General features: G+C 44.7%; 1 protein-coding gene across 1 annotated transcript; it reads right to left on the reverse strand.

The window, feature by feature from the left end:
- Nucleotides 1–650: 650 nt before the first annotated feature.
- On the reverse strand, nt 651–1,896 carry ankrd9 (ankyrin repeat domain 9). Its single transcript, XM_031749944.2, has one exon. The coding sequence runs from the start codon at nt 1,750–1,752 to the stop codon at nt 925–927; it is 828 nt and encodes a 275-aa protein (XP_031605804.1). The 5' UTR covers nt 1,753–1,896; the 3' UTR covers nt 651–924.
- Nucleotides 1,897–16,326: the final 14,430 nt, after the last annotated feature.

Below are 16,326 nucleotides of genomic sequence, written 5' to 3' on the forward strand. Positions count from 1 at the left end.
ATCCACAGTCAAACTTCATGCATATTGCACTTTTATATGTATGGACGTGTGCAGGTATATGTGTATGTATATTTAGTGTGTACGTGTGTGCGTGTACATGTCTATACTTATAAGTAAAATACTTATTACTTACATAGTAGTAGTAATGGTAGAATAGTTACATTTATGTCTTGCATATTTCCACAACCCTTTATCCATAATCACATACTGTGTATGCCACCATTGTATATAGTATATTATCTTAATTATTTTTTTATTTGTTTGTATTTTATTTGTTTTTTGTATTTTTCTTCTGCCATCTGCACCTAAACTGAGGTAATGCACAAATTTCCCTGCCGTGGCGGGAGATCTGCCTCCCCCTTTTCCTAGAATATTTTGAACAACACAAATCAGTGTAATTCAGCTAAACACCCTGACTGGATTATCTGATCTTGTTCGATCATATGATCCTTTTTTGTCTTTCTCAACCAGATTTCAGGATTTCATCCTGTTGGATTATGGAGGACCATTTTAAAACTTTGGGCTTTGCTGCATGTAAAAATTAACTTGATTATTTAGAGTCACAAAGATACACCTGAGTTGCACTATTGATCTAAAATTAATTAAACAATCATCAGGATCACAAACACAGCCAGGAAGGTTCGGCTTTTATCGCCATAACACTTTATTACAGTTTATTTACAATTTATTTACAGTTTATTCAGGTTTTATTAGGTGTGATGTATCCTGTCATGTGTTCTCGAGATCCAGCAGTGTCCTGTCCAAGCAGCTAATGAAACTGATTGGCAGTTAAACTTTATGACAGGGCAGATCCACCATAGTCTGGGACCTAAAGCCTGATACTTTCAGTCTATTTACATCATGCCTTTACGTCAATGGCACACTGTCCAATTACAAGAGGATTTCCATGCTAATATGATCTCACTACCAGCTGTGCAGCTGCAGGAAGTTGGGCAGCATGCTGATTCGGTCTGCACCAAACTGCACCAAAGAATGCAATGCCTGCAGCAGCAGAGGAGGCGGCGCCACACCTTGCAGCCAGCTGAACACTTTGTTTCCCAGCAGGCTTTGCCAGCGCTGCGGTTCATCCTCCAGCCGCTGCAGCAACGGTGGTTTGGGCAGAAAGAGCAGGAGGTAGTCCAGACAGCGCTTCGCGTGGTGTCGTTTCGACACGTCACAAGAAACAAGTCTCTGCAGAGCGGCGTCGAGGCCGTCAGGCCGTGCACCCTCGACCAGCAGCAGCAGCAAACAATCGGCGTGCGACAGTTCCACCGCTAGCTGCACAGCAGTCTTTCCTGCATCTGCAACGTGCGAGCAGCCGCCGCAGCTGTCCAGGTAGTCCTGTCGCTTGGTTTGCTCACCACAGTTCTTCAGAGCTGCCATCATCATACGAAGGATCACTAAGCGGTCATAGCGAACCGCAATACTCAGGTGTGGTGCCCCACTGCCGTGACAGCAGCAGTAACTGCACCGTGGTGCTCTGAGCGCGCTCACAGAGTACCTGTTGAGCAGGTATTGTGCATAGTCCTGGTGGTCATGTATGAGGGCGTAAAGCAGCGCCTCTGATGGCAGGAAGGCTCGAGGGTGGCCGTCGTCCCAGCAGAAGACCTCCATGCAGCGCATGTCCTCCAGCAGCCAGACAGGAAGTCGCTCCCGCACAGAGCAATAGAAGGAGAACGCCGTCCGCTCACACTGCCTCTCAGACGGAGACGAAGACACGTAGTCAAGCTGAGAGGACAGCAGCCACGGCATCACTGCACACTTGAGGAGGTCCGAGAAGGTCTTAGGATGAATGAGGAGGTTTGATGACAGGTGAGGTGCTATGAAGAGTCCTGAGGAGGACTGTGTCTACCTGAGGACCTTTGAGAGTCTGAATCAGCCGACGCTAAGAGCCAATCCTGCAGTCTCAGTCAAACCTTCATTCTAAGCAACTCCTCACTTTTATACTCCACCCACCCCCTCCTCAGCTGCCTGTGGGTGTTGATTTTCTGCTGAGGGGTTGAGGTGGACGAGGCGGGGGGAGGGGGGAGTTCCTTGCATAGTGAACATTGTGGCCTTCAAACTGCTGACGAAAGTAAACAGGAACAGAAATGTTGAGCTGAGCAGGCATCAATGCTTATTATCTGTGATCACACAGATAATTATTGATTGATTATTTCTGATTATTGATCAGAGGAATAGGCTGATTAGATTTTCAAATTTGAAATGAAAACATTAAGTTTTAAATCAAACACTTTAAAATTCCTGATTTATCATACATGTGGTCTTTGTTTTCAGAGACCCTCTCCACACAGTCCCCATGTGTAAGGGCTGAGGGTCAGATTTGCTCCTTCTGAAGTCAGCTATTATTTCTTTGGTTTTTGTCATGTTGAGGACCAGGTTGTTCCGGCTGCACCATGATTCCACTTTGTCCCTGTATGCAGACTCATCTCCCCCGTGATGAGCCCGATCACAGTTCTGTCATCCACAACTTAACAATAGCATAGCATAGCATCTTTATTTATAACGCACTTTACATCCAACAATGTTGACCAAAGTGCTACAAATATAAAACAGAGAGAAAACAGTTTAAATTACATATAAAATATCTTAAAATTAAAAATAATATAATTAATAAGAAAACATATTAAGAGACATCAACAAGTCCTGCTGTGCTGAAAGCCAAGGTAAATAAATATGTTTTAAGACGTGATTTAAAAACAGATAAGGAAGGTGCCTGTCTAACATGTAAAGGCAACTCATTCCACAATTTTGGTGCTGCCACAGCAAACGCCCAATCCCCTCTGAGCTTACGATTAGTCCTGGGCACACTCAGGAGGAGCTGGTCTGCCGACCCGAGGGACCGGGAAGGTATGTATGAATGAAGAAGCTCAGAGAGGTACAGAGGAGCAGCATTGGACAAACATTTAAAAACAAATAAAAGCAGCTTAAAATGGATCCTAAAATGCACGGGCAGCCAATGAAGTGAATATAAAACTGGGGTGATATGCTCGCATCTACGAGTGCCAGTTAAAAGGCGTGCAGCAGCATTCTGAACTAGCTGCAGTCGAAAAACAGAAGATCGACTCACTCCAAAATAAAGAGAATTACAGTAATCCAGCCGAACGGTTACAAAAGCATGGATTACTGTTTCAAATTGCTGTCTCGCAAGAAAGTGCTTAATTTTGGCCAGTTGCCTCAGATGAAAGAAACTAGACCTTACAACCGACCCGATCTGGCTTTCAAGCTTAAGCTCAGGATCCATTTTAAAACCCAGATTAACAATCTCTGGTTTACAGAACGATTTCAGGGATTGCAAATCAACACACGGAACAGCAGTGGAGGCAGGTCTGAACACCATTACTTCAGTTTTAGAATCGTTAAAACAAAGAAAGTTTAGCGCCAACCACGACTTGACGTCCTCCAGACATGTTTGCAAACGATTTACAGACGACCCATCTTTCTTTTTAAGAGGAACATAAATCTGGCAGTCATCTGCATAACAGTGAAAAGAGAGTCCGTGTTTCCTAAGATTTGAGCCCAATGGAAGTAAATAAAGTGAAAACAGGATAGGGCCCAGAATGGAACCCTGTGGTACTCCATGAGACAACGGAGCACGGGAGGACTCACAGTTTCCTAAGCGAACTGAAAAGGTTCGATTTGTTAAGTAAGACCTGAACCATTTCAGAGCCACACCTGTTATACCGACACACTGCTCCAAACGCGAGATTAAAATTTCATGGTCTACAGTGTCAAATGCAGCAGTTAAATCGAATAAAATAAGAATGACACTTTCACCAGAATCACATGATAAAAATATATCATTAAAAATTCTTAAAAGTGCTGATTCAGTGCTATGCATTGCTTTAAAACCAGATTGAAAAATCTCCTGAACATTTTGTGCATTCAAGTATGGGATCAATTGGTCATATACAATTTTTTCCAAGACTTTAGATAAAAATGGCAGCTTAGATATTGGTCTAAAATTTTCAACAGCGTTTGTATCTAGCCCAGGTTTCTTAAGAAGTGGTTGCACAATTGCATCTTTGAAATTCTTTGGAACCACACCTGAGATAAGGCTGCTATTTAAAATGGTTAAAATAGTTGGACCTATAGTAGAAAAAACTTCTTTCAGAAAACGGGGAGGGATAGGATCACAAGGTGAGCCTACAGGCTTTAAATGATCCACCACCTCCTGTAGCTGAGCAAGAGTAACCGACTCAAACTGTTGAAAGACAGCTGAGCAAATTGGAAGATCGGAGGGGTCAGATGTGGGCAAAATAATCCCCTGAGGCTACCTTGTTTATAAAGAAGTGCAGAAACTTTTCACACATTTCATGTGAAGGCTCAAAACTAAGAGCAGAAAGAGGGCTTAAAATAGTCTCAATTGACTTAAACAATATATGTGGTTTCTGATAATTCACCATAATAATGTTTGCAAAGTATTTCCGCTTTGCTTCTTTTATTGTAAGCTGATATAAGGCCCAGCGCTCTCTTAAATTTTGTAAAGAGACCTGTAAGTTATCTTTTTTCCATCTCCGCTCAGCCCTACTGTTAGGAGGCCTGGGTCGTTGACCCAGGGTTTTTGAGTTTGTTATATTATTTATAATTTCTAGTCTTTGGTTTCTTTGAGTTCTGTCTTATGGTTTATGTCTCTGTCGTCTCTAGTTGCTCTGTCTCCCCTGTCAGCTGTATCCCCTTGTCTAGTTCGCGTCTCTGTGTATCCTTAGTTGCTATATCCCCGTGTCCAGTCAGTCTGTGTCTGTAAGTTGAGTCTGTGTTGTGTTTCCTGTTTTACTTTGAAGGTCTCTGTCTTTTCTCAGTGTGTTCAGTTTACGCTTCTTTGTCTCGTTAGTCCTGATTTGCCCCAGCTGTGTTTCCCTCCTGTTGCCCATTCCCTGATTACTCCCTCTGCGTATTTAAGCCCTGTGTTTTCCTGTGCTCTCTGTCGCGTTCTACCGTTTACTTAGCTGTGTGTTCTGTTAGTCCTCTGGTTTAAGTTTATTTTGATTTTTTCCAGTCATGTTATGTTACCCCTTTTTGAGTTCAGTATTAAAGCTGTTTTGAGTTCACCTTTGGTCTCCGGAGTCTGCACCTTGGGTCCTATTCCTGTCTGCACACAGCCTGCACCTAACAGAAGAACGCGACCAGAAAATGGACCCCGCAGACTCTTTTTCCTCAGAGGACAACGCTGAGATGGAGCGAATGGTGAGCCTGCTTGACCGCATTGCCCAGTCACAGGATTTACGGACTATGGCAGTCGGGTTAAGTGCAGTGGATGCCATCATTCGGCATAACCCTCAGCTTTGTCAGTTTGCCAAAGACACTAAGTTGGATCGCACCATTACTGCCTGGAGAGAGCAAGTCAAGGCTAGTGAGCTTGCCCTCTCTCTCACTAACTCTTCCTCTTCGCTGCCCCAGTACCACATACACAGCCCACCTGCCTCAACACTGCCACGGACTTCCTCTCCCTCGTCACACCAGCCGGGACCTCGTTCGCCTGCCTTTTTCCTGGCAGCTATGTGGTCGGAGGATGAGGAGGTGGTCTCCGTGTCTCCACCAGTTCCTGTTCCCTCATCCCGGAGGAAACGGCGCCCTCGCCACCGCCACTCCTCTCCTCCGTCGCCTGTTCTGCAGCCTGGTCCCGCTGGAGGGTCCGAGGGGCCCGTCCAGCCTCCTGCCTCGTCAGCTGGAGGGCCCGAGGAGCCCGTCCAGCCTCCTGCCTCGTCAGCTGGAGGGCCCGAGGAGCCCGTCCAGCCTCCTGCCTCGTCAGCTGGAGGGCCCGAGGAGCCCGTCCAGCCTCCTGCCTCGTCAGCTGGAGGGCCCGAGAGCCCGCCCAGTCTCCTGCCTCGTCAGCTGGAGGGCCCGAGAGCCCGCCCAGTCTCCTGCCTCGTCAGCTGGAGGGCCCGAGGAGCCCGTCCAGCCTCCTGCCTCGTCAGCTGGGGATCTTGGAGGACCCAGCCAACACATCCTCATCTCTACTGACGGTTCCGGGGAGACCGTTCAGCCACCACCTACGCCGTCGCCTGCAGTGCCACCGCCTGCGGCTCCCACGCCGTCGCCTGCAGTGCCACCGCCTGCGGCTCCCATGCCGTCGCCTGCAGTGCCACCGATTGCGGCTCCCACGCCGTCGCCTGCAGTGCCACCACCTGTTTCGTCGCCTGCAGCTTCGTCCTCGCCTGGTCCAGCTTCAGCTTCGTCTCCTGGTCCAGCTTCAGCCTTGTCGCCTGGTCCAGCCCCAGCTTCAGCGCCTGCAGCGCCTACGCCGTCGCCTGGTCCAGCCCCAGCTTCAGCGTTGCCTGCAGTGCCACCACCTGCGGCTCCCACGCCGTTGCCTGCAGTGCCACCACCTGCGGCTCCCACGCCGTTGCCTGCAGTGCCACCACCTGCGGCTCCCACGCCGTTGCCTGCAGTGCCACCACCTGCGGCTCCCACGCCGTCGCCTGCAGCGCCACCATCTGTTTTGTCGCCTCTGGCTTCTGCCTCGCCGTCGCCTGGTCCAGCTCTGGCTTCTGCTTCGCCGTCGCCTTCAGCTCCGCCTGTCCGTCCTGCACGTCCTGCACGTCCTGCACGTCCTGTCCGGCCACTTTCCGGGCCGATGATTGGGCGTCCTCGCCGTCGTGGACGGCCTCCTGACCTGCTCCGTCGCCGCCGGTGCCTCCCGCCCGGCCGGCCTCCTGACCTGCTCCGTCGCCGCCGGTGCCTCCCGCCCGGCCGGCCTCCTGACCTGCTCCGTCGCCGCCGGTGCCTCCCGCCCGGCCGGCCTCCTGAACTTTTTTTGGACTCTTGGGCCGTCGTCCTCCGGGCCGGCCCCCTGAACTTTGTGTGAATTGTTTTTCCTGGCCGCCTGTGTGTTTTGTTATGTTGCTTTCTGGGCTCCGTTGTTTGCGCTTTTTTTTGTTTCTGGCTCCTTGTTTGGTTTGTTTCGAGGTTGGGGTTGTATGGAGGGCTATGGCTATGGCATCGTCTGTTGATCTGTTCTTCCTGTATGCAAACTGGTGGGGATCAAATGTGGCTGGGAACCCTCGAATCATGCGAGTTCTGACCAGTTCCTCGAGACACTTCGAGATGACTGGAGTAAGAGCCACTGGCCAGAAATCGTTTAGGCAATGGATGGTAGTTTTCTGTGGAATGGGGATGATGGTAGAGGACTTCAGGCAGGGTGGAACGGTGGCCTGTGTTAAGGACAGGTTGAATATTTTAATAAAGACCCCTGTGAGCTGGTCTGCACAGTCCTTTAGCACCCTAAAGTCGGGTCCTGCTTTTTTCTTGGAGTTTACTGTCCTTAGTACTAGACTTGTAGTCAAGACCGCCTAATCCGAGACCAAGACAAGACCAAGACCAGAGGGTATCGAGACCAAGACAAGACCAAGACCAAGTTGAGACGAGACCAAGACCGAGACCAAGTCGAAACTATACCAAGACCAAGACCAAGACCGAGACAAAAAAAAGTCTTTAAACTGCAGCCAGATGCTGCTTCGTTTACGGGTGTCAGGCATATTTATGTGTTTTTGCTTTCGCACAGCCCTCCTCACCGCTGTCTACCATCTCACTCACTTACTGAGAGGACAGACGGATGCTCCACTTGACTGTTGCGTCTCTCACCCTCTCTGTTTTTCACATAATGATATTATCCTATATCCTCGCATGTGATTGGCCACAATATGGTGGGATTGGAGCATAGCTGAGCCACTGTGTGAGAGCTGAGCAGCGAAAGGAAATTAAGTGAGGGTAGAAATGACTGTAAGATTAATAGGCTCTGTTTTGAGTTTTGTTCAATAAAGAATGACTTCATATAGGAAAAAAAATAAATAAATATCACATATGCAGGACACCTTAAACTAGTTTTTGATTAAGCAGCAAGGCAGAACAAAGTCGGGGCTGTATCAAGACACAGGGACTAAACCCCAATTCAACCAGACCCAGAACTGATCCAGAATTAAAACAGGACTACAACAGTTCAAAATCAGGACTACTTAGGACTTAACCAAGACAGAACCAGAATCAAAACTACATGATACTAGCACTAAAAATCATCATAGACCTGCACTACACTTATTTTTTAATTCTACCAAAGTACACTATTTAGATTCAGAAAAGTTTATATAATTATTTAGCCTTCATAAGCTTGCATAACTTAATAAATATAGAATTTAAAAAGTACACTATGTACTAGATACATGTTCTGATGAGTTTTGGCAAACAACCACTTGACTAACATGTGTGTCTCACCTGCTCTTGTTCCATCTCTGTTTTGTCCTCTTTCTTCATCTCCCTCTCTGTTCCTCTCTCTCATTCTCTTTTCCTCTCTCTCCCTCTTTGTGCTGACAATCAAGCCAAACACCAGCATCATCAAATATACAGTGGAAACCAGATATTTACATACTCTTCAGATAAAAACACAAACACTTTTTTAATTGTAACGTCAAATCAGACTAAATGTTTATTTTTTTTAGATTGCTAAATATAAAAAACATATTTATTAACTTTTGTATTTTGTATTCAAAACTGAGCCACACTTATTGTCATGGTTCTGGGTCCGTTGGACCCAGTATTTTGAGTTCCTTATGTTTTGGTTTATTTTGCATGTTTGAGTGTTTTGGGGTTGTCTGGGGTTTTGATTATTTGTGATATATTATATTACTGTGATTCTGGTTTAGGGTTTTTGTTCGCAGGTTTTATGTTCTCATGTTTTGTGTGGGTTTAGTTCCATGTGTCTCTCAGTGTCGGGTCTGCGTCTTTGTGTAGTGATCTCTTGTTTCCTGTTTTATTGTGAAGGTCTGCGTCTCATGTGTATGTGTTCGGTTTTACCTCTTGTCTCATCTTGTTAATTACTCCCAGCTGTGTCCACCACCTGTGTGTAATCTCCCTGTGTTTCTCTGTGTGTATTTAAGTCACGTCTTCTGTCTTTGTAGTGGCTGCTTCGTCTGTGTTGTTCCCCTCGGTCTCCCTGCGTCTCACCGTCCGTCTTCCTGTGGATTTTCCTGTGCCCCCCTGCACCTACGTTCTGGTTTGTTTTGTTAGTTTGCCCAGTTTAGGTTTTCCAGTTTCATGTTCACCCGCCTCTATTGTTTGTATCTACTCCAGTTCAATAAATACTCACCTGCACCAGAGCTGCTGCATTTTGGGTCCTATCTTCAATTCCACGCGTCTGCCACACCGGACGTGACACTTATAGAGCTCCACGATTCTTTTCCTGGTGTTTAGGTTGACATCTCTTGATTTTCCCATGTCAAAGAAACAGGCTCTGTGTTTTGCCTTATATGCATCCACAGGTGTGCCACCAATTTACTCACATGGACTCTACTAACCTATCAGAAGCTTCTTAAGCTCAGAATGGAATTGTCTGGAGTTTTCTTATTAATTAACAATAAACTTAGTGTATATGTACTCCTAAATTTGATGAAAGTGATTAAAATAGACAGCTTCCTCTTTTTATTCTGACATTTAACTAATTCAAAAGATATTTCAACATTTATTTATCTAAAACAAAAGAAGTTTACTCTAAATTGATGTTTAACAGTAAAAAAAAAAGTTTTTCTCCCTAAAGTGTAAATATCTGGTTTCAGCTGTGAATATACTGCTGTGTATTGGAATTCCTCTTGTTTTGCATAGATATACTGAACAACATACAAAGCATAATATATAAAATAGCATCTACCTGAGTTTTTTCTTTGAAAGAAGCTCCTTATGTCCATTGTTGTGTACATCAGTACACAATTGAAACCGATTTAGAGAGTTTGTTTAGCCGTGGAGGGTAACAACTGAAAATATGAAACGTAAGCTAAGACTTTCTAAAAAATCAGCATTGTTGTTCGGCTTTTTATTGATCCATTTGTTGATTCACTTGAAGAGTAAGTAACGCAACCAAGTGATCAGTTTGATATCAATCTTTTGTGATACACCGTCATATTTACATTATTTGTACAGTATGAATGATTTGCTTTGGTACCTGGTCAAACTTAAGCTCTCCTCTGTCTGCAGCAAACTCGCAGGCAGCAGCTTCTCCCCCCTCGCTCACATGGGTGCTGCGCTCAGTCGCCCAGTGCCTGAGCTCAGATCATACCAAAATTAGGGGGAATTTACAACGGTGCGCTCTGCGCTTCGTGTGTTGTTTTTGTTTTATACAGTTGTCAGTCAGGCATCTAACTAACAAATTACACTCTGAAGCGAGATCGATCAACTGTAGACCAGACAACAAACGACGGAGGCACCAGAAAAGTGCAATCAAACGATGAGTTTATTGACAACGGAGAACAACCGTCAGCATATGGCTTATTTGCTCTGACAAAAATACACTGAGTTCTGGTTTTATAGCATAGAGGATCACACCCCCACATACACGTCAATACAGGTCAAAAATACATTATGTACAGTCATTGTTTACAGACAAGGGTACATCTTGTACATCTCTAATAACTATGAACAGACATATAACTTCTCTTTTTGATAACACCTTCCTTTTAAGGTAATAACTTCAAGCTTCAGGACCTCTAAGGGCTAATAATGGACCCTCGTCATCAATCACTAAGTAAACTGAATTGGCGCAGGTCTCAAATAAGAAGCAGAAGACACTTGGGCCTTCGCTCAGGCCTGCTACTAGATTTATGTGTATTGTAAGCATGCATGCAATTAACCTGCTATGTTCTCATCTTCCCTCAACATGTATCACCTGGACACTCTCACCAGTGAAGCTTAAAACCCTCTTGGATGGAACATCAACTCTAAACAAGCACAGTTATGCATTGTGTATAGAATGAACTAAACCTGTGAATAGAAAGGTCACTGTGATGACAAACATATTCAATGCAATATGAACCCTGTAAACAATATTACTGATAAAATAATACTGTAGAACATGTTATTAATGCATTTATCATAAGGCAGATTATATGGCAGCAATAAAAGAATCTCTAAATCCCAACATTCCCTCTTTTGACATTCCAACAAGGAATGTCACCACACCTCATGTTGTATCACTCCCTGCCCCACTCTATGGGTTCTAAGTTCATCTGGTAGATGCCCTCAACCCAGCCAGGGTTAGGAACCCTCGCCATTACTTTTACCAACAATCCTCTGACACGAGGAATGATACAACATCCAACAATGACCAGTATTCCCAAAAGTACAGTCAAAGAAAACATCACTGACATAGCCACACCTTTCCATTGTCCAAACACAGATGTCATCCAGGACGCCAGCAGATTTTCGATACCTGAGTGTTCATGCATAGTTTTAGACAAAGTTTTCAAGCCCTCCAGAGCTCGGGTTACTGAGCCATCTGGGGCAGTATTATTAGGGATAAAAGTGCAGCACATGTCTCCGAATATGGCGCACACACCTCCCTTCTCATGTTAAGGGCCATTCGATTTCCCATCAGCAAACTCGGACCCAGTTGTTCTGCGAACCCCATCATGGCATCCCTGGTTAGGTTAGAGAGTCTCAGCAGGTTGTAATGAACATAGTTAGTGCGATCAACATTCTTGTTAGGTGTTACCCAAAGAAATATACTTTCAAATCCTACAGCTACCGGATTTACCATTCTATACTCATCTGGAACTCCCCTGGGCACTCCAATAGAGTCTATCCAGGTCGGAGAGTTTAACCTAGGGTCATATGCATGTGTACCCCGGGTCCCTCTTTTTGCCAAAATATGTCTCTTACGTCTTGCGGCTAAAGTTGTCACGGGGTGCCGAGGCAGGCCGTGTGTGAATATTAATGGACCCAAAATGCAGACTGCTTCAGTTGTGAGCGAGCTTTATTAACAAAAGGGAAAACCAACGAGAACGAGGAGGAGGAAAACCAAACCCTAAGAATAAACTAAACTGGGAAAAGCTACACAAAACTAACCTAAAACCTTGAGGTGAGAAACGTAGATGCAGGAGAATACACCAGGACATGACGGGAGCAACACAGACGAACCAGCAATCACTAAGACAAAAGACACGACTAAAATACACTCAGAGAACACAGGGAGATACACACAGGTGGGGGACACAGCTGGGAGAGATTAACCTGACGAGACAAGGGAGGCAAACTGAAAACACTCACATCAGACGCAGACCTTCACAATAAAACGGGAAACACATACACACAAAGACACAGACTAGGAAACGCGGACTTAACACAGGAGTAGACGGCAGAACAGAACAACACTAAACAGTAGGAAGAACAGAACCAAAATGACACTAATAGAAAACACAAAACGCTGGGTCAAAAGGACCCAGGATCATGACAAAAGTACGTGTGTTATGTTGTGGAATAGCCTTTACCTAGTTCCCAATAAGCATGAGCGGAGCTCCCAATCGCACCATCGCACATGTCCCTATGCTTCCCATAGGAACACGGACTAACAGAGTATTTTCCCCACAGTAATAATAGAGCCCACTTCCTGACCATGTTCCAATTACCGTGCTAGGGTCGCTTACGTTGTTGGTGGTTCGTCCCGTGAGTGTGACAGCACACCAAGTTGGGTCGATCTCTCCCACCTTGTACTTTTCATTATCTGTAGAGAACTTGAAACATGTAATTATCTTGTTTTGGCATAAATGGTCCCACTGCTGTCTGCTTTGAAACGGCAGGGAAAAGTCTGGACAACAAAGTACAGTTGCCAGTAGTCACTGCACTTCTAGTTAACTGTAACATACAATCATAGCCCCACTCATCCTCTAATGCAATGGTGCAGGCTCTATAAACAAACGTGGCCTAGCTGAAGCACAGGCAACACAGTCAGATACATGTTGTTCTCTAGCATTTTGAGCCACCCAATCAAGCCAGAGGTTACTGTCCTTGAAACCTGTGGCACTGCTCAATCAAATCCTTAGGCTTCAGTCTAGAGTAATCTGTTGTCAGAAGCAATCTCCCTTTTGGTTCCTGTTCTTTTTGAGCTACTGTTCTCGAAGTTACCATCTGATCAGTCAGAATGGTGATTAAGCTTTCTGCAAGCGGCTTAGACTTTTATCACCTAAATTTGCCCTAAGCATATCATGGGGTCATTGCAGACCCATACATCATACTCTCTCCAGCTACTGCTTGCTCCTGTACACTTAATGACGTCACACAAATCAAACGTGAATGAGCTGGTAGACCCTTTAACATAATTCAACTCTATGCCATTATTCATGCTGAGACACTCATCACCTTTACCTGACACCTCGCACTTTTGTCTTTTTTACCGATCCCGTTTTAGCAACTACAGTCTCAGGAAGTGCTGGGCTGGACTGGCCTCTGTGTTCAGACAAGGGTTCCGGAGTGCCCTGCAAAATATAGACAATAAACAACACAGCCATCGTTAATATCACAGTATACAATAGACATGTAGTTGTAAGGAACATTTTAATCAATTTCTTCTCATTACGTGTCTCTGATTCGTGTGTCTGCATCATGTTGTATAAACTTTGTGTTCTGGAATGAAACTCCCCTGCTTTTGGAGTTCTCAACTGGTCACCGCTCCTTTCTTCTGACGTGGCGACCTTCTAAGCTGCTGCTCTTCTTTCTTCGGCCTCCCAGGTGGACTACTGGTTGGCCCGTTGCACAGGTGAGAGGATTTATTTTGCCTCTGCTCGTTACCACTTGTGTTGGGTGTAGAGGAGTTTTCCTCTACCAAACTCTCATGTGCTGGTACACACTGCGACCAATGATACCAGGTATCGCCTTTCCCTTTCAGTTGAACTGCTGTGGTTGTTCTGGCAACGACCTCGTAAGGACCCGTCCAGCGTGGCTCCTTCCACTGCTGGAGTTCCTCGTGGGCTCAAATTCAGTTCCTTGTTTGCAGACTATAGCATAGCCTGCTTTCGATCCTTCTTCATCACGATGACAGCAGCCCTCTATGAACCAATCCTCAGCTCCAGGGATAGGTTCTGCTTTTAAATCTTCCCTCACTTTCCCTTCAACTTCTGCTTTCTTAGTACAATCATGAGGTTCTCCTGATCCCATTAAATCTGCCCTATTGATTCCTTCATGTGTAAATGTCAGATTTGGAGCATCTAAAACTTTACTCAGTCTCTGTTGTGCTAATGATGTCATAGTGAACGCCTGCGAGTTCACATATGCCACCACACTGTGTGTAGTCAGAACTTTTAGTGGGTGTTCTCTCACTACATGTGCTGTTTTCTATATTATTTTGGCAACCCCTGCTGCATGCTGTGCGCATGTAGGGTGCCTTGCTTCTGTTGGACTCCACCTTATGCTGACATACATAAGTACCTGTCTTTCTTTATTCAATCATCTTCCGGGGGTGAGACCTAATATTTAATAATCCACATTTCACTGTTTTATTCTTCGGTTCAGATGTGGATTCTGTATTGTTCTTGCTTTGTTACTATTGATGTTTAAGTTGTTTATTGCTAGATTTGGTTTGTTGTTGTCTGTTTGGGAGCTGACATAGTCTCTATGGATAAGGGTCTTTGGCAGGGTAGCATCAGGAGAGAAGCTCCAGAGAGGCATGTTCCCTGTTAAAGCTAAAATATAACAAAAGTGATTATGCTAAACAAACAAAACCCTTCAAATCCCCAACCCTATCTGTCTCCTCAACGGGTTGTATGTTTTCAATGTTTCCTTATTATTTTGTCATAAAATAAATCAAACAAATAACTTAAGCCGCAGACGGCACCTTATGCCACGCCAGGCTGTGAGCTGCCCTAAATCTACTTGCTACACCCCTTTTCACCTAGTTTAATTTTTTCAATCCTAATTTAAACTATTCCTGACTTCCCTCAGTGCACACTGTAAAGTGTAAAAGATACAATTAGCTTTCTCCTGGTAAAAGGTCCTACATTATTTTCTCGACCTTTGGAAACATCCTCTATCGAGTTAACCCATTTCATTTTTTCAAACTTAGGCCTGATTTCTTCGCCCCTTTAACGGGTAGCGCATATCCAGTCTGAACACTGTGTTTGGGCAATTTACTTAATTGTTGCAGGATTTCTATGTTATGTAAAGTTCCTCTCATCCCTTTTATGCTTCCATTATAACCTGTGTCTAACAAGCTTTTGATCTTCTTTGTAATATAAACAACTAGGTGTATTTGTGCTCTGTTTTTCTCCTTTCTCTGGTTGGTTCCGTTCGGTCTGGGGCTTCCAGGATTCTCGCCACCCCTGTAGTCGCTGTGGTCCTGAAATCTTCTCCTGTAAAGGATAGAAAACAAACAGCCTCTCTCTGCTACACCTCACTAATCTACTGTGTTCATCTAATGTTCCTTTAATCATTCAAAGTTGTTTCACAATACCATGTTCTGGGCTCTGTCCTTCATATTAACTTTACTTAATCTCCATGCCCTTCATATGTGTGAGCAACACTGTTAGCCTTATTAAACACACCCAGGGTAAGATATAAACCATCACCATCTGAGCATAGAACCAGATCAAAAAGAACCACAAAACAATTTCTATATCTAAATTATCAAAAACCCCAAACGTCATAAAACGATCCTAAAACCCATTTCAAATTAAACCTTAAATCCTGTAACTCCCCCCTTTTGTGACACATCTTATGTGTTACAAACTCAAAATCCTTCACTCGAGCTTAGGAGATTAAAAGAAAAAGGTTAGTCATATCATATTAGATATTCATGCTCCGGCCCTTCAAACCTGTGTTTAAGGAATGAAATCAAATTAATCATTATGTCAAATCTTTTCTTGGCTCCATCCACAGCCTGCATCCTTGGAACTTCCTAGAAACAAAAACCTGTGTGTTAACCAGAACTTCACATTTCATACTCAGTTTTTCCCCACTTGTGATCCGACCTGTGTTATAAGAAAGGAAACTTAAAACAGAACAGTCATCAGTCATGTGTCTAACCTTAGTCCAGTCTTTATCTCAGTGTCCAGTCGGTCCAACCTATGGTCTGCCTCGTCCGTCCAGTCACCATCCATTTACACACATTCACTCACATGCATTAACATCAGGTCTTGCTGATAGTGTGGACTCCCTCGCAAATAATCAGAGTCTTCACTCTCAGCAACATGCGCTCATTCATTTGTTTTATTTTGTTTTTAGGAAAATAGTTCTTTCTGCTTTTGGACTGGATTGGCTCGCGGCAATCCTTTTAGACAGAGACTTAGCCTTCTCCTCTGCCCATTGTAATCTGGAAAAGGTCACCTTATCTTTGTTGACAGGGGATTTCTTTAAATCACCCTGCCGTTCTTTCTTTAGCCAAGACTCCTGAGTTTAGAAAACACACAAACACTGCAGTTCTTCTTTTACTCGCGAGGGCAGCCCTTTAGACGCTGGATCTGCGTCTATTGACTGTCCGCGTCCTTTATTTATACAAGATGTTCCTGTGTGTGTGTGTGTGTGTGTGTGTGTGTACAAAGGTAACAACGTCATTAAGAGCAGCGGGTTTTTCCC

Source organism: Oreochromis aureus, linkage group 19, assembly GCF_013358895.1.
Source record: "Oreochromis aureus strain Israel breed Guangdong linkage group 19, ZZ_aureus, whole genome shotgun sequence".
Taxonomy (NCBI): Eukaryota; Metazoa; Chordata; class Actinopteri; order Cichliformes; family Cichlidae; genus Oreochromis; species Oreochromis aureus.